The 22,758-nt window shown below is 42.9% G+C and overlaps 1 protein-coding gene across 4 annotated transcripts in view; it reads right to left on the bottom strand.

The window, feature by feature from the left end:
* ACOT12 (acyl-CoA thioesterase 12) overlaps nt 1-20,507 on the bottom strand; it is a 45,343-nt gene extending 24,836 nt beyond the window's left edge. For 2 of the 4 annotated variants that reach the window (XM_060201105.1, XM_060201108.1), the window contains exons 1-5: nt 20,372-20,507; nt 18,499-18,568; nt 13,398-13,458; nt 11,660-11,761; nt 7,678-7,813 (exon numbers count right to left, since the gene is read on the bottom strand). In XM_060201105.1, coding sequence (XP_060057088.1) covers nt 7,678-7,813; nt 11,660-11,761; nt 13,398-13,458; nt 18,499-18,568; nt 20,372-20,498 — 496 coding nt within the window. In that variant the 5' untranslated portion in view covers nt 20,499-20,507. Of the gene's footprint in view, nt 1-7,677; nt 7,814-11,659; nt 11,762-13,397; nt 13,459-18,498; nt 18,569-19,583; nt 19,721-20,371 lie in introns of those variants that run through there. The other 2 variants (XM_060201107.1, XM_060201106.1) reach the window with 2 other exon arrangements.
* Nucleotides 20,508-22,758: the final 2,251 nt, after the last annotated feature.

Consider the following 22,758-nt stretch of genomic DNA (forward strand, 5'->3'; position numbering starts at 1 on the left):
AGTTCACTAGAATGTTGATTAAGAGAATGGTTTTATTTCGTTATTATGTCACAGTCCACTTGATAGCACATTTCTGTTAACTTTTAAATTTATGATTGGATAGAGTCAGAGAAAATTTGAGACAGGAGGGAGAGGTAGAAAGGGAGAGAGACAGAAAGACACCTACTGCCTTGCTTCACCACTTGTGAAGCTTTCCTCCTGCAGGTGGGGGCTGGGGCTTGAACCCTGCTCCTTATGTGCTGTAATGCATGTGCTTAACCAGGTGTGCCACCTCCTGGTCCCTCTTAACTTTTTTATTGACAGCCCAGGAGGTTTCACAGTGACTAGGGCACTAGTCTTGCCAGCAGATGGTTCCAAGTTTGATCCCCAGTATTGCATATATCAGAGTTAAGCTCTGGTTCTCTCCTGCTCTCTCTCCTGTTAATAAACAAATCAGTAAGTCTTTAGGGCAATTTATTGAGCAGGGCATTATGACAGAGGTGTGCTTTATTATAATTCATTATTTGTATAGACTACATTAAGTTCACTACTAAAAGTTCAATTCTCCTTTTCACCCTAACAGTTCACTCCTTTTATCTGACTTATCTACTCCAGTTGCTCACTGGATCTTATGAGACACCTGCAGCCCTGCTTCACTGCTCCCTCCCTGCAGGTAGGGAGCGGGGGCTGGAACCCACGTCCTTATGCGTGGTAATGTGTGGCTTTAACAGGGTGCCACTGCACAGCAAACCCACCCCCCCTTTAAAAAATTTTAAAGAATCTCTTATTGCTCTCCAAAGGGGCTGCATCAAATTATATTCCCACTAACATTATACGAGGGTTCCCTTTCCTCTTGATTCTCTTTAGTACTTGTTTCTGGTCTTTTGAAGAATAGTCATTCTCCTGGGTATGAGGTGATAGCTTGATGTTTAGCCTTCATTTCCCTCATAATGAGAGGCGGAGCATCTTTTCATTGCCTGTGGGTCATTTGTCAGTTTTCTCTATTCAGAGCTGCACCCATTTCTTGTTGAATTTTATGAGTTCTTTCGCCTATCCAGGCTGTTGGGCATTGGTCAGCTACATGGCTTGCCGGTCATACGCAGGTGGACCCAAGTCCATCGTGTAGAACTTGGCTGTGATTTGGTTTCCCTTGTTATTTGGGACTTGTGTCTCCAAAAATCCCACATTCTAGGCTTCTTATTCTACTTTCTATGTCTCTTAGCCTCATAATTTTTCCAATTCTGTTCATCTGAATCCTAGGTAGCTTTTTTCTCCTCAGTCTTCCACTTCACTTCCTTTTTTAATATTTCGCTCAGTAATGGTTTTATATCTTACTCAGTCTACATTATATTTGTGCAGAAACTCTCTCTTTCTCACCAAGACTTCTAGGTCATCTTTTTGTACAATTGTTACTTATTGGATAGAGACAGCCAGAAAATAGCAAAGAAAGGAGAAGATAGAGACAGAGAGACACTTGCAGCACTGCTTCGCTGCTTGTGAAGCGTCCTCCTTGAAAGTGGGGTTTGGGGGCTTGAACCTGGGTCCTTGTGCGCTGTAACATGTGCACTCAACCAGGTGCCCCACCACCCAGACTCCCATTTTACATTCTTTATGAAGTAAAGTTCAGTATTTGTTGCCCTTGTGGACTTCATTCTATAGTCAGATATCTTGATTTTTTGTGCTTTATTTATCTTTGTCTTTTACGATTTTTTTTTTTTTAACTAGCAGCTAATAGTTACTGGATTTTTTTTTTTTTTGCCTCCAGGGTTGTTGCTGGGGCTCAGTGCCTGCACCATGAATCCACTGCTCCTGGAGGCCATTCTCCTCCCTCTTGTTGCCCTTGTTGTGGTTATTATCGTTATTGTTGATGCCATTCGTTGTTGGATAGGACAGAGAGAAATGGAGAGAGGAGAGGAAGACAGAGAGGGGGAGAGAAAGACAGACACCTGCAGACCTGCTTCACCGCCTGTGAAGCGACTCCCCTGGAGGTGGGGAGCCAGGGGCTGGAACCGGGATCCCTACGCCGGTCCTTGAGTTTTGCACCACTTGCGCTTAACCCGCTGCTGCCACCGCCCGAACCCCAGTTACTAGATTTTTATCTATTGGGATTCTTGAGGTCTAGGCTTGAAGTAATTTCTCCATAAAGAACCTGTGTTTGTGGCTGCCTGTCATCCTGGACTAAGTGCTACAACACAGTACCTCTTCACACTAAGTTTCACTTGGTCTGTTTTAGTCTAGTAGGTCAGGTGACTTCTGACAAGCAAATCTGCATAAAGAACGCATCTGGGTTAACAATATTTCTACAGTTTTCCCATATTTGGGAGCTACTCTCTTCCCGGATCCAGCTTCCTAGCCCTTTTTCCGACTCTGACAACATCTCCTCAGACAAGAACCTGGGTCCACCTGCATGTTAGCTGTCTGACTCAGGCAAAAACTAGTAAAGTCATGCCCCCCCCCCCCTCAGAATATACCTAAAATAGACCTACAAGCTTTTTCTAAAATGGAGAAATCTTCAGCTGCTATATTCTTGCCTTTAGGTTCCTGACTGGTTAACGATTTTTTTTCAGAAAAATTAAACTTACATTGAAAACAAAACATGTTAGGAATGAGAGAGAGGTAGAGAATAAAAGAAAGAGAAAGAAGGGGACCCACCCCACTTACAGGCTAGATAGTCACATGGTCTCTCTCCCTCTTTCTCTCCCTCTCTCTCCCTCTCCCTCTCTCTCCCTCTCTCTCCCTCTCCCTCTCTCTCAGACTCCAGTCTGTTACATCTGAAATTACAATCAGTGTAGAACCCTGTTATAGTTTTGTAGCAACTGTGTTTCTCTTCCTTTCCCTCTCTTCCCCTTTCTGTCTCAACCAAAAAAAAAAAAAATGAAATTCTTATAATGTAGTGCAAGGCATTATGAAAATATCAAATACAAGGCAACTTTCTTCTGAGGATTGACTTTAAAGAAAAGCCTACCACTGCTCCTGGCAGCCATTTGTTTTTCCATTTTATTGGAGAGGTCAGAGAGAAATTGAGAGAGGATGGAGGAGATAGAGGAGAGAGAAAGATAGACACCTGCAGACCTGCTTCACCGCTTGTGAAGCTTTTCCCCTGCAGGTGAGGAGTGGGGGCTCGAACCGGTATCCCTACACAGGTCTTTGCAAGTACTACATGTGATTAACCAGGTACACCACCGCCTGCCCCCCCCACTTCCTATGAAGAAATGAATGAGACTGGGACTTGAAGATGTAGGCCCTGGGGATGGCATATGTAGGGCACGTGGGCATGATCATCAGCCGTGATACGTCTGCAGAGACGGACCGAGTATAGGTGACTTTGGTGCGGAAGCAAGCTTACGTGCAGGTAATTGCCAAAGAGATCAGATAGGGGGCTCTCCCAGGTTCAGAGATTAACTTAGACCCACAGCTCTGTACACAAGTTAAGGACAGTAAACAAATGTCTTCCTTTCTACAGGCTTCCAGATCGTGGCACATTTACCCAGAGGTCAATTTCATTACTTGTACTTTGGAGGTTCATTAAGCATTGTGTCATCATTCTGCTTGGACAGCTCTGTACTCATTATTTATTTTCAGGTCAGGAAGTTTGACCTGAATTGAGGTTATTCTAACCCTAGTCTATTTTTGTTGTCTCCCTCCCCTCCATATTCTAAGCTTCTAAATATTGACCTAGGAATACAAGAGCTCACCCCCAATAGTCCTAATTTTATATAGTTGTGTCTCTCTTTCCCTTCCAAATTCATGACTTGTATTCAGCTTTCTTACCATGAGATGATCTGCATTTCAGCCATATAACATCTTGAAAAAAAAAAATCTTAATGAGGAGGGCTGGGCAGTAACACCTGGGGTCAAAGCACGGGGTTAAAGCACACAGTACCTGAGTTTGAGACCCCACCCTCCACCTGCAGAGAGGAATTCTCATGAATGGTGAAGCAGGTCTGCAGCTGTTTCTCTTTTTATCTCCCTCTATATCTCCCCCTACCCTCTCAATTTCTCTCTGTCCTATTATAAATATATATATATATCAGTACATTACATCTGATATTCTAATCAGCTGTATAAACCTGACTTATATATATAAAAACAGTTGTATAACAAAGATGATCCAGCTGTCTTCTTTTAGAACACATTGCCCTTCAAAACAAATGATCTCAGACGCACAGGGCAACAAGTGGTTACATCACACACTTTGGCAACTTGAAGTTCAAGGGTTTGGCTGTGACATTCTTAAAAGCTATTGATTCTAAGTAATACCTTTCCTTTGACACATAGATACTAGCAGAATTTCTAAATAGAACATAAAATCTTTGAAATTGCATTAACTATCGGTCCAAATGAATATAAAATATTTTTTGGTGCAGATAAGATAAAGGAAGAGACTTAAAAATCTTCTGTTTTTTTTTTTAATTGAAGTGCATATACAGATTCTGCCTTGCCTCACTTCCTAACTAAAAGTGATGATGACTGCAGTAACTTACCTCTGCATTTGTAGATTGTAGCGTGTGAGAGTGTCATTTTTGAAATTTTTTGTTTGCTTATTTTTATTCGTTAGAATACAGAGAAACTGAGGGGATGAGCAGAGAGGGAGAGAGAGAGAAACACTTGTAACACAGCTTTGCCACTAGTAAAGCTTTCCCCCTACAGGTGGGGATGGAGGCTTGAACCCTGGTCCTGGTGCATTGTAACATGGTCACTTAACCAGATGTGCCACCACCCCGCCCTGAGAATGTCTTTAGTACAGAGAGTACTGTTGATGCTACAGAGCTGGGTTCAACAAATTGCTACCAGTTTTGTATGTGAGTCTGTCTTATACAGCACAGGAGAAGCCAATATAGTCAATCAAGTTCACCTAGTTCTCATTACCAGGTGAGAGGTGTCAGGTGCGTGTGAAAGAGGTTCAAACGCCACACCTAGCAATGATTCCCAAAAGACCGATGCAGGGGAGAAAGCCCTCAGTAGCGGAATTCATTGTACATATCTCCCTAGACAAAGGAATAACAATTTTTCTAGTGTTTCACTCACAAATTAGACACTATTTTTCTTTCTTGTAGAATTGACCTCTCCCTCAATAATGATTGTTCTCAGTCAACCTTGATCAACCTGTAATCATGATTAGGTATTTCCAACTCTGGTAAAAAAACAAAACAGTGTGTTGATCCTTGACCTCCCTCTGGCTCTAAGCTGTTTCTTTCATCCTTCACAGTCAAGCTCCCTGAAAGGACAGTCTCGCCTACGGTTTTCAGTCCTTCCTCTGAATGGGATCTCTCAAATAAGCACTGCTCTAAGCAATTCCATCTATCTAATTTCATTTAGTCCTCATAAAAACCTGCTAGCTAAATGTCTTGATAATTCCCATTTACAATTCTTTTGTTTGTTTGTTTATAACCTTGCTTCAGTGAGCAGAGAAAAACAGAATATTGTTAGTGCCTTGAGTATGGGCAACAAGTAGGGTGGGGAAGAAAGTATAAAGGTTATGCAAAAAGATTTTCCTGTGGTGCTGGTAGATAGCATAAAGGTTATACAAAGAGAGTCTCTTGCCCGAGGCTCCAAAGTCCCAGGTTCAATCTCCACATACCATAAACTAGAGCTGAGCAGTGCTCCGGTTAAAAAAAAAAAAAAGTTTTCATATCCAGGGCTCCAAAGTCCCAAGTTCAATCTCTCACACAACAATATGTCAGAGTTGAGTAGTACTCTGGCTAAAATTAAATATAAATAAAACAAATTAATGGCAACAAGTAGTGAGTTAAGGAAATAAAATAAAAGAAACTTCTTGCTGGCTAAGAACCAATGACTGAGGAAATAGACCAATGTCAAGCAATCCAGCCTTAGGAGCTGGTTATCTTGGCTGTGGTGCCTGAGGACTGAGTGGACGGACAGAAACACTCCTATTCTTCAGGAGCTGCAAACAGAGAGACCTGAGGAGAGCAGGTCTCACGGTTAATGGTTCTAGTTCAGGAAAACATCATGAGTACATTGAGTTCTGTCAAATGCCAGTACTGCTGTAGGACACTTCCCACTAGTTTGAATAACACGTTGAGATCCAAGCAGTGCCTTCATTTATCCCAAAAGCAGAGGCTTCAAAACAGTCCCCTATCTCTCCTTCCTTGGCTCTCATCAAGTGCAGAAGCAAGGTCAAGTTTAGATTTCTTAGCATGGCTTACTAGGACCTCCGTGATGGGGTCTCTAATGTCTACGCCTGTCTTGTGGTCTGTCTACTTCACTGCATCAGCAAAATGCATTCAGAGTAAATTTTGGTAAGGAGGCCTTCTCTATGAAAGAGGACTCACTTTTCTCAGCCAGGTGATTTAATGGTGAAGTCTTTATTGCCTTAAAAATTACTTGGGATTTAAAAAAAAAGAATCTGTGGGGTATATATTCCATAGAATACTACTCTGCAATAAAAAGCAAAAAAAAAAGGTGTTACTGTGTCCTTTGAGACAAAGTGGTTGGAGCTGGAGGTGGATATATTTAGTGAAAAAAGTAAAAAGGTAAAAGACAACTGTTAGGTTTATTTTTTCTTCTCAAACACTTGGAATCTAGAAAATTGAAGCCCATGAACTTGCAAAAAACAAGTACAAAATACAAGGGGAGAAATATCAACATTGAGTGAGAAGTCTTTGAAATACTTAACTTTTTTTTTTTTTTTTTGCCTCCAGGGTTATTGCTGGAGCTCGGTGACTACACCACAAATCCACTGCTCCTAGAGGCCATTTTTTTCACATTTTTTTTTAATAGGACAGAGAGAAATTGAGAGAGGAGGGGGAGATAGAGGAGAGAGAAAGAGACACCCGCAGACCTGCTTTCTGCTTATGAAGCTACCACCCCTCCCCACCCCACACAGGTGGGGAGCAGGGGGCTCAAAACAGGATCCTTGAGCAGGTCCTTATGCTTAGCTTCGTACTATGTGTGCTTAACCAGGTGCGCCAATCTCCAGGCCTCCTGAAATACTCTTTTCCAATCAAAGGTCTGCAGTGGGGTTGCCCCAGATCACACTGAGGTGACATGGCATGAGAAGTATTAGGACTAGATTCCTTCAGGTCACTCCTCCTCCACTTTGCCCTCCACCTCAGGCCATCTCCCCTGGGGCTGTAAGAGATGAGGCCAGACACAAAGGAAACGCAAGAGAGGGGCCAGGTGGAATACTGAGGGAGTCACTCCACTCCGGGAGAACTAAGAAACTATATAAGCACAGCATTCTCGCACTGAGAGCCAGGAAGCAGGTGTAGACTCATCTTGCTTCCACTCCTATCCCTGTGGCCTTTGTTAAGCTCCTTTGCTGCTGGGAGTCTGTTTCCTCCCCTGTCAGGACTAGAGGCAGACCTGTGAAATTGTGGATATGAAAGTGCTCAGAAAAACCTCAAAGCACCAGCTCAGTATATGGCATTGTCATTCTCAAAGTCATTGACCATTATCGGGTGTCCGCCTGCTAGTAAGCAAGGCCAGGTGTTAGTCGTTTTTCTTTTTCATCTCCTCCGCTGGAGACCCTCTGAATTAAAGCGGTCCCAGTATCAAGCAGTGATATTTTGAAGCATCAGGGAGTTTACTGGGAGAACAACAACAATAACAACAACAACAAATCTAGTATTAGGACCAAATAGTAATAATAAGGTGACAAGAAGGGTGCCCTTTCAGTAGGATTCTTTCACTTGTCACAGGCATACAGTTAAAGTTCCTGTAAGTAGATTGACTGACCATCAGATTTGCTCCTTTCCTTCATCAAGTTTTTAAAAGTCTCTTCATGTTGCAATCTAATTTTCCTTCTCTCAGAAGCCAGGCTATGTTCCACACGATCTTGTTCAGTCAGAAGACTGACTGGTTTTAAATGAATCTGGAATCAGAAAAGCATTAACCTTTCATTGCTTGGTTAAATGATAAAGGCACCACAGAAACTTTGCAGAGACAAGTGATAGGATCAATTGTTTTTCTAACTCAAAATAAATAGAGCGTTTCACGGTGTTTTCACACACGGTGTTTTTAACCACAGTTTTCTTATGAGATTTTTCAACTAAAAAAAGAGGCGAAATCATATATCCCTCCAGTAATTGTACTGTACTTCAAAAACTTTCCCCCGAATATTATTTCCCCTACATTTTTCAACACAACTACAAAATAAGAAATTTGAAAATAAAGGAATGAATGAAGCAAGGGTTTTTTGTTTGTTTGTTTGCTAATTTAAAGTTTATTTAAACAATAGTATTTTCGACATCTTTTTGCTGTTGTTGTTATTAGTAGTGGGTAACAAGATCATAAGATTTCAGGGAATACTTCTGTAGCTCAGCCACCACCACCACCACAAGTTCTTTTTTTTTTCTTTCTGTTTTAACTTTTACAACTATACAGGAAAAAAAAAGGTAAAATAGTGAGTACCCACTGACTCACCACCTTCAGCTATTATCAACTTTATGTTATTTTTTGCTTCTATCCTTGCTTCCTCCCCCCGCCCCCCACTCCCACCCACTTCCCAGTTCCTCCACACCCTTGCTGGACTAGTCAGACATTTCCCATTTAGCATGTCACTTAAGCCTAGAACTGTGAGAATAATCAAGCTATGATTACAAGCGTGTTTTAGGTTCATTGTCCAGAACTCCTTGTTTCTGAATTTTATTCAGACCCACTTAAGACATTTTCTTTCCTTCCTTTCTTTCTTTCTTTCTTTCTTTCTTTCTTTCTTTCTTTCTGTCTGTCTGTCTGTCTGTCTGTCTGTCTTTCTTTCTTCCTTTTTTGAAACAAGGGATTTTGATGACACTGAATTCTGATCAAGAAACTTTTTTCCACAGTCGGGGGCTTTGGCTTAGTGGACAGTCAAGATTTGCATGTTCCAAAGAGATATTACCAGTTTGGAAATTTTATCCTTTGGCAAGAACATTTTCTAATAAGCAAACTGGAAGAATCAATATGTCAGAATAAGCTCTAGCTGACCTCCAGCAACCTGACAACATGGCAGACCATGGGCTCAAGGTCCTCACAGCTGCCCATCCATCCGCTGGCTGGTGTGTGCTACGGAGGGACACTGTGTAGCTGGACTGGGGTAGCTCCTGCTTATTTCCATGACACATAAAGCTGGTCCTAACCATTGGCCAAAATAGGATGAAATACCTCCATGTTTGTAACATGCAGGTTAAAGTCCAAAGTTCCTTTGGACTGCCTTGTCTAATTGGTTTAGAAATTTAGGACTATTTCCTTGCACTGGTTTAACCACTTACACAACTTTGTGACCAGTGGGGGTATAAAAGACTACCTGGGGGGTCAGGCGGTAGCGCAGCGGGTTAAGCGCAGGTGACGCAAAGCACAGGACTGGCATAAGGATCCCGGTTTAAGCCCCTGGCTCCCCATCTGCAGGGGAGTCGCTTCACAGGCGGTGAAGCAGGTCTGCAGGTGTCTTTCTTTCTCTCCCCCTCTCTGTCTTCCCCTCCTCTCTCCATTTCTCTCTGTTCTGTTCAACAATGACGACATCAACAACAACAACAATAATAACTACAGCAATGAAACAAGGGCAACAAAAGGGAAAAAATAAGTAAATATTTATTTAAAAAGACTACCTAGGGGGCCAGGTGGTGGTACACCTGGTTAAATGCACACATTACAGTGCATAAAGACCCAGGTTCAAGCCCCGGGTCCCCACCCGCAGGGGAAACCTTTGAGTAGTGAAGCACTCTCCATTCACCTTCCCTACTCAATTTCTCTCTGTCTCTATCCTATAATAAATAAATAAAAATTAAAAGAAAAGACCATCTGGCAAATATGTGTGTCTTAACTTCCTAGTCCTCAACTGAAGTACATTTCTCCTGACAGTAAAGGACTCTGAAGATTATGCAGGAGGTCTGAAGTTGGAGGAGCTCAGGAGAGACATCAGGGTTTTGCATGCAGGAGGTTCCAGATTCCTAGACACAGCCTATGTCAGAGCTGAGAAGTGCTCCCATCTCTCTCTCTCATCAAAGAAAACGAAGAAATCTTGCAAAGAAGAGTCAGTTTAAAAAGAAGTTACGGAGTTGGGCGGTAGCGCAGCAGGTTAAGTGCAGGTGGTGCAAAGCCTGGTGTAAGGACCCCGGTTGGAGCCTCCAGCTCCCCACCTGCAGGAGAGTTGCTTCACAGGTGGTGAAGCAGGTCTGCAGGTGTCTGTCTCTCTCTCCCCACCTCTGTCTTCCCCTCCCCTCTCCATTTCTCTCTGTCCTGTACAATAACAACAACAATAATAACTACAACAATGAAAAACAAGGGCAACAAAAGGGAAAATAAATAAATATATATAAAAAAAGAAGCTAGAGGCAGCGGCAAATAAGTACTCCTTGTCACTTGAAAGTGGAGCTCAGAGGGGGCTGGGCGGTGGCACACCAGGTTAAGCACATAGTACTAAGGACAAGGACCCAGGTTCAAGCCCCCTCCTGCTTCCCGTCTTCAGGGCGGGATGGGGGGGTCGCTTCCCAAGCAGTGAAGCAGATCTGCAGGTGTCTATCTCTCTGTGTCCCTCTCTATCTCCTTCTCCCTTCTCAGTTTCTCTCTGTCCTATCAAATGCAATAGGGGGAGGGGATGGCTGCAGGGAGTGGTAGATTCGTAGGGCCTGGCACTGAGCCCCAATGACTAAAGGAAAAAAAAAATGGAGCTCACTGTGTCAACCCCTAGAATGATCTTTGGAGTTAAAGATTTAATTGAAACTGGATTGTTACATATAAAAATGTTTAGAGACATATTATCACTTCCCTTCACCTGAGTTTTAGAGGAGTATCTTTATCTTGTAACTGAACTTGTCTTTTCCCACAAGCCAAAATGTTTTCTTTCTCCTGTACCCTGTCCCTAAAAAGGACAGCCTAGAAGTCAGAATAGTAAATCTCAACACGGAGATCTGAGGCCATGGCCAGACAGCCTGCTGGGGCCACGTCAGGCCTATGTATTTCTTTTCAGGATGTTTTTACCCCCTTTGTGCCCTGAAGCTTATTTTTAAACTACAGTAACTCAGCAACTTTGACTCTTTTCTTTTGGGTATTAAAAAAAAAAAAAAAGATTGGTGTATAGCATCCAACTGCTTGCTGAATTGCTGATGCTTTTAAAAGATGTTATTTCAGCCTAATGTTGAGTTACATAAAAACGAGAAGTGACAAAATAAACTAGTAAGCAATGCTTTTTGGGAAGATACGGCCTTCAAATAATTTAAACCATGTTTTTGGGGCTAGGTGATGGCACACCTGGTTAAGTGCACACATTACAGGGAGCAAGGACCCAGGTTCAAGTCCCTGTTCCCCACCTGCGGGGGTTGGGGGGGAAGCTTCACGAGTGGTGAAGCAGGGCTGTGGGTGTCTCTCTGTCTCTTTCCCTCCATCTCCACCTCCCTTCTTAATTTCTCTCTGTCTCTATCCAATAATATATAAATAAATAAGTAAAAAGATTTTAAAACAAAAAAAATAAGTAAATTCTTTAAAAATAAAGGTTTTGTCCCCCTTCTTTTCACCACCTGGATGCAAGAGCTCTTTTCTAAGATTTTCGCTACTGTGTTATTGCCACAGAATGGTAACTGTCCTGACAAATTTTAGTGAATCACAAGTCTTGAAACTGTAGCTCACCGTTTCTTGAAACTGTATCTCACAGAACAAAAATGTGCCTTTACCCGAGTCGTTCCAATGCAGCTGCTAATATGAGTCTGCATTTCATTCTAGGTCCAGCTTTACACAGAAACCTTACCCTTTCATTTCCGACTGGTTTAGCTATAAATGTCGAGAAGGCCACACTAACAAGTTTCTCAGTGCCGGCGAACGTATCCTGAACTATGACCTTGACGCTGATCTACAATGAAAAGAAAAATAAATAAACATTGGGCCATCCAGGTAACAGATGAGTTTGCAACATTCAACTTTCAGTTCTGCACTTTGACATTTCATTGGCCTTTCGCTTGTCTTTTTTTTTTTTAATTAAACCCAGTCTTTTAACAAATATTTATTTGTTTAGTAGAGACAGAGACAAATTGAGAGAGGTGGGAGAGAGAAACAGAGAAACCTACATACAGCATTGCTTCACTACTTTTGAAGCTTTCCCAGTGAGGTAGGGGTCAGGGGTTGGATCCAGGGTCCTGGAACACGGTAACATGTGCTCTCAATTAGGTGCGTCCCCTGGCTCCCTCCAGGGCTTTATTTTTAAACAACACTATCCTTTCAACAAATAGCCGTGGCATTGGAAAAATAACCTTTTTTTCTGGATATAGAATAAAATATATTTACCATGGAAAAGGTGTTAAATTTTAAAAGGGGTCAAATGACAACTATAAATCTGACTGATGGGCCAGAGTAAATATTATCAGAATCCTACCACTCTGGCTAATAATTACTAAACTTTGGGGGTATTTCTCTTTCTTATATATGTACGTGTATACATATATATTTCTATCAATAGCTTAATTTATTACATATTAATTGTATGTAGATACACCTACATCTTAAGTCAAATACCACTGATTACTTTCTTATGGCATTGCTAGGAAACAAATCTCAACAGAAGATTTTTGTGTCTGGAGATGAAAAAGTCTCTGCTGGCCAATCTATTGTAGTAATTGCAATACGGGAGTCAGAAACTAATTTAACCTTCTGCTAATTTAACCTGTATAGAGACTTCAGACACCTTTATAAATGTTAGATTCACAACAAGAATAAAGACCGGTGTAGACAAAAGAAAAATCTTTCAGAAGAGCCTTCTGTTTGTTTGTTTGTTTGTTTGTTTGTTGCCTCCAAGGTTATTGCTGGGGGCTCAAACCGGGATCCTTACGCTCTTCATGCCATGTGCACTTAACCCACTGTGCTACCACCCAGCCCTCCTGTATATTGTTTTATTAGGCAAATAATGATTTCCAAGACAGCTGTTGTCACATCCTCCAGGACAGGCATCTGCCCACCAGATGCACCAGCAGCCTTGAGCCTGCTCCATCACTGTGCACTGGGTCTCCAATGTCAACACAACCCTCTTGGCCCTCATCTCTAGTCTCTCTGTGTCTTTGACAGTGTTAGACAATAGTCCATGCCTAGTCCAAATTTCATCCTGTGTCTTTTCCTTCTTACTGAAAACTAGTCACTCACCCTTTCGAAAAATAATTACCAAGTTAGTTTCTAAAGAAGATTAAGGAGATGGAGAACAAGTAGAGTTGGAGTAATGGTATAGTCAGATTCATGAAAGAATAAAGTGCTTCTTTTTTTCATGTTTGTTCTATTTAAGAAAAATAGTACATCATACTATTTTTTATAATAGTATATCAACTTTAACTTTAGAAGGAGGGTTAATTTTAAAGCACAGGTCCCTTATCATTTGTCTCTGAGCCTTACTACAGATTCAGAGATGTTCTATGATTCAGAATCTTGTGGTGACTTCAGACACCCTCCTATAAACAATAGTGATGTGTACCAGCAGACAGGAATTTCGAAGGGGAGTCTCTTACCTCCATGCTTGTGCTGAATGCTCTAGTTACTTTGGCTTTGATGCTTATAACTTGTCCAACTCTGAAATAATAATAATAATAAAATATCTTAGTAATTCTAGCAAATTGCATCTCAGACTTAAAGCTTTACTTTAAATGCACGTAGAAAGCTTCACCTTGTCATCCTGGTAATGTTCATGCATGCAAAACTGAAGTCAACGAGAGCAGAAAAGACAGGGCTCATTGGTAAGCGCACTGTGTTGGCTGACAACCTCTGCTCAGCAGAAAAGGCCTTTTGCAAGCTGGCATGCAAAATGGCATCCAGTTCAGATACGTTGACTGATGGCAGCTTTCTCCATAAGGGAGGTCAGAATGAACACACAAGAAAACCTACGCAGATGACACTTATTTTTAAATGTTTGGATGAAAATAAATGGACAGGCATACAAGCAGGCAGGCAAGCAGGCAAAGTTTCTAACACAGACAGATGTTTACTGAGTGACTCTAGTCCTGGCGTTAACCTCAGACCTCAGGATCTGGTGATGAGCAAGACAAGGCTACCGTCTTCCAGGAGGGCAGTCTTCCCTTGGGACACCAGCTTGGAAGCTGATGAGACGCTACATCATGCAGCTTTTTAAAAAGAAGAAAAGATCAAGCGTTACAAAGGTGCCCAGAAACAGTGGCTGCCTCATAAGATCCAAGAAAAATCTCAGAGGAGATGACAATTGAGATGAGATTTTCAAAGATTAGGATGGTTTTTCTCCAGGTGTGCAGCAGCTGAGAAATTTCATCTCCCCTTTCACTTCTCAGATACTTGAATCAACTTTATGGCCCTACGTGCCACTCTGGGTCTCTCCAGAACTGCTTCCTCCTGGCTAGATGCAAGGTCTCATTGCCTTTAACTCCACCAGCCAACCTCTGTCCTCAGTGCACTTACTTACTCTTCCTTTGGCTTCCAAGACAGTTTTCTCTTCTGGTCCCTTCACCAATTTATTCATCTGTGTATAGACTTGTGATTTGTCTTTGTTTGTTTTGTGAACTTTGGTGTGCTTTCTAAAGTAGGGAGGGATATGCTAGAGGACTCGGTTCTCCATCAAATCAAACTCCTAACTCTGAATTGCCAAATAAAGAGAGAAATGGCTTTAAAGGCTTTATTTAGGCTCCGTCCCCATTTTAGGGAGCTACTCTCTTCCCTAGTCCAGTTTCTGGTCCTTTTTCCAGCCATGACATCATGTCCCCAGACAATAACTTGGATCCACCTGCATATCAGATTTCAGGCTCAGGGGAAAAAAGAAAAAGAAAAACTAGTATAGCCACAGACCCTTTGGAATATAACTAAAATATGCCTATTAGCTATCTATAAAATGGAGGACACCCCCCAACTCTTCATCTGCACTATTCCAGCCTTTAGGTCCATGACTGGTCAACAATTTGTTTGGCTTTGTATGTTAATTCTCTTTTCAGCCACCAGGTTCCAAATGCCAGCATGATGCCAACCAGACTTCCCTGTACAGACAACTCCACCAATGTGTCCTGGAGCTCCGCTTCCCCAGAGCCCTTCCCCACTAGGGAAAGAGAGAGGCAGGCTGGGAGTATGGATCGACCTGTCAATGCCCATGTTCAGTGTAGAAGCAATGACAGAAGCCAGACCTTCCACCTTCTGCAACCCACAATGACCCTGGGTCCATACTCCCAGAGGGATAGAGAATAGGAAAGCTATCAGGGGAGGGGGTGGGATATGGAGTTCTGGTGGTGGGAATTATGTGGAGTTGTACCCCTCTTATCCTATTGTTTAGTCAATATTTCCTTTTTATAAATAAAAAAATAAAAATAAATAAATAATTATTTTATTATTATTTTTTTAAAAAAGGCGTTCAGGTGGAGGAGGACCTAGGATGGGGGTGAGAATGTCTTTGCAGAAAACAGAGAAATTTTACACATTGACAACAACTGTGTCTATTGGAAGTCATTAATCCCCCCAATAAAAAAAACATCCAAACTAAATTGAACTAACCTTATCACATAGCCTCATGCTCCGTCTACTGCCAGGGCATCATCTCTCTGTAGACCAGATTATTCTTATTCTACCAATACCCCGCCCTGCCCCCCTTTTTTTCCATTTCTGTGCTAAGGCTTTTGCATGCACTTCATCTTGTGAGGTCCTTTACCTATTTACTGGGGGAAACCTACTTCATTTTAGATCCATATCACCACACCATATGCTACCTCTACCATGAAAGTGTTAGTTTTCTCATCAAAACACACCTTTCTTTCACCACTCCCATCATCAAAGGTCTGTGTCCCCATCCCCACCCCCATAGTTAACCACTAGAATTTCCCCACAGTCTTGAAAAGAGGTTGTTTTTTTTTTTGTGTCTGTATATTCCATTGTCTATCTTCTGCATATGAGTGAAACCATTCTTGTAGCTGTCTTTCACCTTCTTACTTGCTTCAAAAACACCTTAAAATTTCTGTTCATTGGGAGTCGGATAGTAGCACAGCAGGTTAAGTGCACATAGTGCGAAGCGTAAGGACCCGAGTAAGGATCCCAGTTCGAGCCCCCGGCTCCCCACCTGCAGGGGAGTCACTTCACAGGCGGTGAAGCAGGTCTGCAGGTGTCCTTCTCTCCCCTCTCTGTCTTCCCCCTCTCTGTCTTCCCCTCTCTGTCTTCCCCTCCTCTCCATTTCTCTCTGTACTATCCAACAACGACAACATCAATAACTACAACAATAAAAAAATAAGTGCAACAAAAAAATGAATAAATAAATAAATATTTTTTAAAATTTCTGTTCATTGTATTGCGCCAAATTAAAAGACTCTATGTGAGGGGGAGGGTTCAGGTCCCGGAACAGGATGGCAGAGGACCTAGTGGGGGTTTATTGTTATGTGGAAAACTAGGAAATGTTATGCATGTACAAACTATTTTACTGTTGACTGTAAACCATTAATCCCCTAAGAAAGAAATTTTTTAAAAAAAATTCTCCTTGTAACAAGTTTATACCTCCCCCTTGCCATGCATTCTACCATGCTTTCTATTCTGATTTCAGGAATCTGACTTCCATCAGGCTGAGTGGCCACGCATCCCAAAACTGCACCATGATTATTCCTCCAACCTGTGGAGCCTGAAGTAGTACTTTGAATATCAGCAATATAATATTTGTGAATTGAAAAGATATAAAAATGGCTTATTATTAAGTTAAATGGCCACCACACCTGGTTGAATTCATACATTACAGTGTGCAGGGACCCAGGTTCAAGCCCCCAGTCCCCACCTACCGGGGAAAACTTCATGAGCAGTGAAATGGTACTGTAGGTCTTATTCCCCTCCTCACTCTCTCTCTCTTGGAAATTTTTGCTTTATTTTAATGAGAGTGGTTCAGAGAAAAAGACCAGATCACTGCTCAGCTTTGAGTTATGATGTTGCTGGAGATTGAATCTACCTAGGAGTCTCAGGCATGAAAATCTTTTACATAAGCAGTATGCTGCTTCCCCACTCCTCTCTACCTCCCTTTTCCTCTCAGTTTCTCTCTATCTCTGTCCAAACTAACTAAATAAATATGAAAAAGAAACTAAAATAAAGGCCACTAAACATATTATTTACATTTAAATTTTTATTTTAAATGTATTTATTTATTTGATAGAACAGAGAGAAAATTAGAGGGAAGGGGAGAGAGAGAGGGGAAGAGAGAGAGAAAGAGAGAGAGAGAGGTGCAGAAGACACCTGCAGCACTGCTTCACCACTTATGAAGCTTCCCCCCTGGAGGTGGGGACCAGAGGCTTGAACCAGGATCTTTATGCATTGGAATGTGTGTGCTTAATCAGGTGCACCACTGCCCAGGCTCCTTGTTCATATGTTTTTCTATTGGTGCCTGTCCTGCACTACTGTCCTTTCTTCTGCTTTCTGTCCTATTTTAAATTTTATAATACAAATACAAAATGCACCTGTGTAATTATGAAAGGAATGACAAAGATCTGAAGATCTAAAATTAAGGTAGATAAAAGTATAGAATGTTTAAATTCTTTTTTTTTTTTTTTTTTACCAGAGCACTGCTCAGCTCTGGCTTATGGTGGTGTGGGGGATTGAACCTGGGACTTGCGAGCTTCAGGCATGAAAGTCTCTTTACATAACCATTATGCTATACCCCCACCCTGTTTAAATTCATTTTAAAGAATATTACTGTATAAAACATTTGCTTGTGTTTAAAAAATAGTAAGTAAGCCATAAAACTGAGAAATGTTACACATGTATAAACTATTGTATTTTACTGTTGACTATAAACCATTAATCTCCCCCAATGAAGGAAAATATATATAATATGGTTTTTTTGTTTTGTTTTGTTTTGTTTTGTTTTGCCTCCATGATTATCACTGGGGCTTGTGCCTACACTACAAATCCACTGCTCCCGGTGGCCATTTTTTCTATTTTTATTGGCTAGCACAGAGAGAAATTGACAGAGGAAGGGAAGATATAGAGATAGATAGATAGATAGATAGATGATAGATAGATAGATAGATAGATAGAGAGACAGAGAGAGAGAGAGAGGAAGGGAAGATATAGAGATAGAGGTAGAGATAGAGACAGAGATAGAAAGAGAGAGAGAGAGAGGAAGGGAAGATATAGAGATAGAGGTAGAGATAGAGATAAAAAGAGAGAGAGAGAGAGAGAGAGGAAGACAGACAACTGCCGGCCTGCTTTACCACTTGTAAGGTGACCTGCCCTGTAAGGTGGGGAGGTCCAGGCTTGAACTTGGATCCTTACATGGGTCCTAGTGCTTCATACTATGTGCATTTAACCCAGTGTGCCACCACTCTGCCCCCATCATTAATAATTCTTTACATAAAGATCCATTATGAATAAGCTTGCAGAAATTCTAATATGCTCCACACCATAATGGGTCTTATACTCAGAGCTATTCCTCAGTGAGATCAAAATTAAATTTACACTTATTTACAATTAGGTCCTGAAACTATTGGTAACTGATTTACGTGGAGTCTACCATTATTTACTTTATTCACACGGGATCACTAGCTCCAGATGAGTAAGCTTGGGTACCACCCTTACTATCTATGTTGGCATTAATCAGTCAATGCAGGAGAAGAGTGTTAGAGCAAAGTCACTCACCTAGCTGTCTCCTCAAATTGTATGTCGTCCATTGAAGCTGTAACACAGGAAACTCCAGCATGTTTTTCAGCTGGTAAAACAGGTTAAAAAATGGGCTGCATTAGTGGTTTTACTTGAGAATTTCAGTATAGGAGAAAAATAAAATTTCAGTGGATTTTTCAAATAGTAACTTGTGCTTTTATTTAGTGTACAGCCACTATGTGCATACTTCTAAAGGACCTGCATCCACAGTAGTTGTCGTGCTTTATAAATTGTATTTCAACTGCGTGGACATATATTTTCTCGTAAGTTTTAACTGGACACTTGTTTGATTTAAAGTTTAACACCAGTACTAGCATACTTAACTATCAAAATAACAAATTTAGCAAATTAGAGCCTACTTTATATTATATATATTAATGTATTTATGACTGGCTAGAAACAGAGAGAAATTGAGAGGGGAGACAGAGACTGTGAGACACCTGTAAGCTCCACCACTCGTAAAGCGAACCCCCTGCAGGTGGGGACCAAGACGTCTTGAACCTGGGTCCTTGTGCGCTGTGATGTGAGCCCAGAAACCAACTTCAGTTTGTATACGAATCGACCAGGCGGCCGATAAAGAGGCAAAGAGACGAACTGCACCCATAAATAACGACAGACTGGATGAAGTGGTGTGAGGGAAGGAGGGAAAGACCATTGTGATAAACGTGAAGCAAGTGTACACAAGAGGTCAGGACTTTTCGGAGGGAATGAATCTAAAACTGGGACAGAATGTTTAAGAAGTGCCAAAAGAGTAGAAAGGCAAGGAGAGAAGCAAGTGCAGAGTTCCTGTGCTGGCTCAGATATGACAGGAAACAAAGTGGAGGCAGAAGCTGGTTAAGATGTGAGGAAGCTTTAATTAGATGAGACTGAGACGGAAGAGAGAATGACCGAAACATAAACAAACCAATATCACACCTCCAAGTATTTTTTATTTTAAATTTATTTATCTATGAAATAGGTAAGGTAAGTAAAATATTCCACCAGGAAAGTTTATTTACTTTTAAATGAACTGTTTTTTTCTTTTTTAAATCCAAATTTGGTTAATATAGATAAAAATAACCCACCTACACAGATAGGCCCTGGAGACCTTTTCTTTTACTGCCCTCAAATAGGCGATGAGGTACAAGACTTCTAAGATCTAAATGCTAAAGAACCACTGGTTTGGGTCCTCCCGGGTGTTGGAGTAGTCAAACTTATCTCAGTTACCCTGGTGGCTGTGTGATCAGGCCGCACACACACTCTCTCTCTTTTAATATTTATTTATTGGATAGAGAAAGACAGAAATCAAGAAGGAAGAGGACACACACAGAGAGAGAGAGAGAGAGAGAGAGATGGAGAGAGGCAGAGAGACACCTGCAGCCCTGCTTCACTACTTGCAAAGCTTTCCCTCTGCAGGTGGGGTGTGGGGACTTGAACCCGGGTCCTTGCACATTGTAACATGTGCGCTCAGTGCTCAACCAGGTGCGCCACCACCCGCCCCGCTTCAAGGCTCTCCAAATACCCTTTGTCTCTTTCCTCATAGATCACCAAATCCTAGCCTCATGAGGCTGGGGCACAGGCTTGGGCTCCTGCAACAGAATCACTTCACAGCCTTGACACCTGCCATCTGGGCCCCCGCCAGCCTGCATGCCCACATCGCAGCCTGTCTGCGGGGATCCAGATCCCCTCACGACCTCCCACCCCTCACCCCAGCCCACCCCAGCCCAACCACCGCCACACACGCATAGACAGGGCAGCCTCCCATCCCAGAATCTGCTTTCACCCCTCCCAGAGCTTTCACCCACTCTTCCCTCCCCCAAGCCCCCACCCCACCCAGACCCCCCCCAGGCCCCTCAGGCTCACGGCGCCCTACCTGCCAGGCAGGCGGTGGTGTCGATCCACTTGAGCAGCTGCCCCGCGCTCAGCTCCCCGCGGGGGTCGGCGTGTGCCGGCTGGATGGCCTGGCTCATGAGGACCTCGCCGGGCGCGGGCGGCTCCATAGCCGCGGGGAAGCCAGCGGGGAAGCCGGCGGGGAAGCCCGGCTCCTAGCTCACCGCGCCTGGGCTGCTGCGGGGCTGCTGCGGGGCTGCTGCGGGGCTGCTGCGGGGCCCTCCCCTGCTCCAAAGGGCAGCCACAGCCCAGCCCGGCCCAGCCCAGCCCCCGGTTCTGGTTCCAGGGCAGCCGCTGCTCTGTTCACCCTGCAGCTTGGGGGGCGGGGAGGTGCGAGAGAGAGAGAGAGAGAGAGAGAGAGAGAGAGAGAGAGAGTGTGTGTGTGTGTGTGTGTGTGTGTAGGGGTGTGTGTGTAGGGTATGTGTGTGTGTAGGGGTGTGTGTATGTAGGGGTGTGTGACTGTGTGTGTATTTGTGTGTGAGTATGTGTGAGTATGTGTAGGGCTGTGTGAGAGTATGTGTGTAGTATGTGTAGGGCTGAGTATGTGAGTATGTGAGTATGTGTAGTGTGAGTATGTGTAGGGCTGTGTGAGAGTATGTGTGTAGGGGTGTGTGTGTGTGTGTGTGTGTGTAGGTGTGTGTGTGTCTGTGTGGTGTCCAGAACATATCGCCCCCAAGAATATCTCCCGAAAGTGGGAGAGAGAACTAACTTGGTTACTTAAAAATTATTTTTAGTCATCTTAATTTATTTATTGGAATGAGGTATCTAGAAATTGAAAGGAAGGGCTAGATAGAGGGAGGGAGAGAGACAGGGAGACGCCTGCAGCTCTGCTTCACCACTCAACAAGCTTTCTCCCTGCAGGTGGGGACCAGGGGCTTGAACCTGGGTCCTTGTGCACTCTAACATGTGTGCTCAACCAGGTAGAGAACTAACTTCTAAGCAACTGAGACTGGCCAAGGAAGGTTCAGGGTACAGCCTGGGGTTCTCTTCTATAGAAAGGAGACAGTGACAGTACTCACCTTCACTCCATTTGCAGAGAATTAAAAGCGATTTATAAACTCTTGGCATGGGGCCAGGTCAAAGGCAGAGAGGACTGTGCTAAGGTACACAAGAAGTGTCCCTATGATCTTATCATCCTTCTGAAGAACTGGCCAGGCCATGTCAAGAACTGATTAGTTAAATGCTGTCCAGGATGTAGACATTTTTTTTTCCCCTTCAGAAACTGCTACTAACAGCATTTGATGTCCGGGGCTGGGTGGTGGCGCACCTGGTTGAGCACACATGTTACAGTGCTCGAAGACCTGAGTTCCAGCCCCCAGTCCCCACCTGCAGAGGGAAAGCTTTGTGAGTGGTGAAGCAGGGCTGCAGGTGTCTCTCTGTCTCTCTTCCTCTCTGTCTCATCTTCCCTCTCGATTTCTGGGTGTTTCTATGCAATCAGTAAAGATAATTAAACATTTTTAAAAACACAGTATTTGATGCCCTACTGCACCCGGGCTGTTGACTACCACATAGATTGGGATTGAGCACTCACTCCTACTGCCCTCGTTCAAAAATTCACCTCTGAATTTTAGGATATTGTGACGGAACCAGAGAGCCAGTTATAGGTCATTTTGCCATGCAAATAGCTTCACTGTAAAACAAGCAAACAGACAAAAAATGCTGGCTTTAGGGGCCAGGACTGTGGTGCACCTAGTTGAACAGAAACATTACCAATTAAAAAGGCCCGGTTCTAGCTCCCGCTTTCCACCTGCAAGGGAGATTCTTTTCTTTTAAAAATATATTTATTTATTTATTTTTATTTTTATTGTTGTTGTGGTTATTATTATTCTTGTCATTGATGTCATTATTGTTGGCTAGGACAGAGAGAAACAGAGAGAGGAGGGGAAGGCAGAGGGAGGAGAGAAAGACAGACACCTGCAGACCTGCTTCACCGCCTGTGAAGCGACTTCCCTGCAGGTGGGGCGCTCGGGGCTCCAACCGGGATCCTTACGCCGGTCTCTGCGCTTCATGCCACTTGTACTTAACCCGCTGCGCTACCGCCCGACTCTCAGTATATTTATTTATTTATTTATTTATGGATAGAGACAGAGAGAAATTGAGAGGGGTGGGGGAGATAGAGAGGAAGACAGAGAGACCTGCAGCCCTGTTTCACCACTTGTGAAGCTTCCCTCCTTCCTGCAGGTGGGGCCTGGGGGGCTTGAACTTGGGACCTTACACACTGTAATGTGTGTGCTTAACCAGGTGTACCACTACCTAGTCCCCAAGAGAGATTCTTCGGGGCAGTGAAGCAGGTCTGCACATGGCTATCTTTTCCCTTTCCTGTCTCTCCCTCCTCTCTCAATTTATCTCTGTCCTGTCAAATAAGCTAGG

The sequence above is a fragment of the Erinaceus europaeus genome, chromosome 11, assembly GCF_950295315.1.
Source record: "Erinaceus europaeus chromosome 11, mEriEur2.1, whole genome shotgun sequence".
In the NCBI taxonomy this organism is placed as follows: domain Eukaryota; kingdom Metazoa; phylum Chordata; class Mammalia; order Eulipotyphla; family Erinaceidae; genus Erinaceus; species Erinaceus europaeus.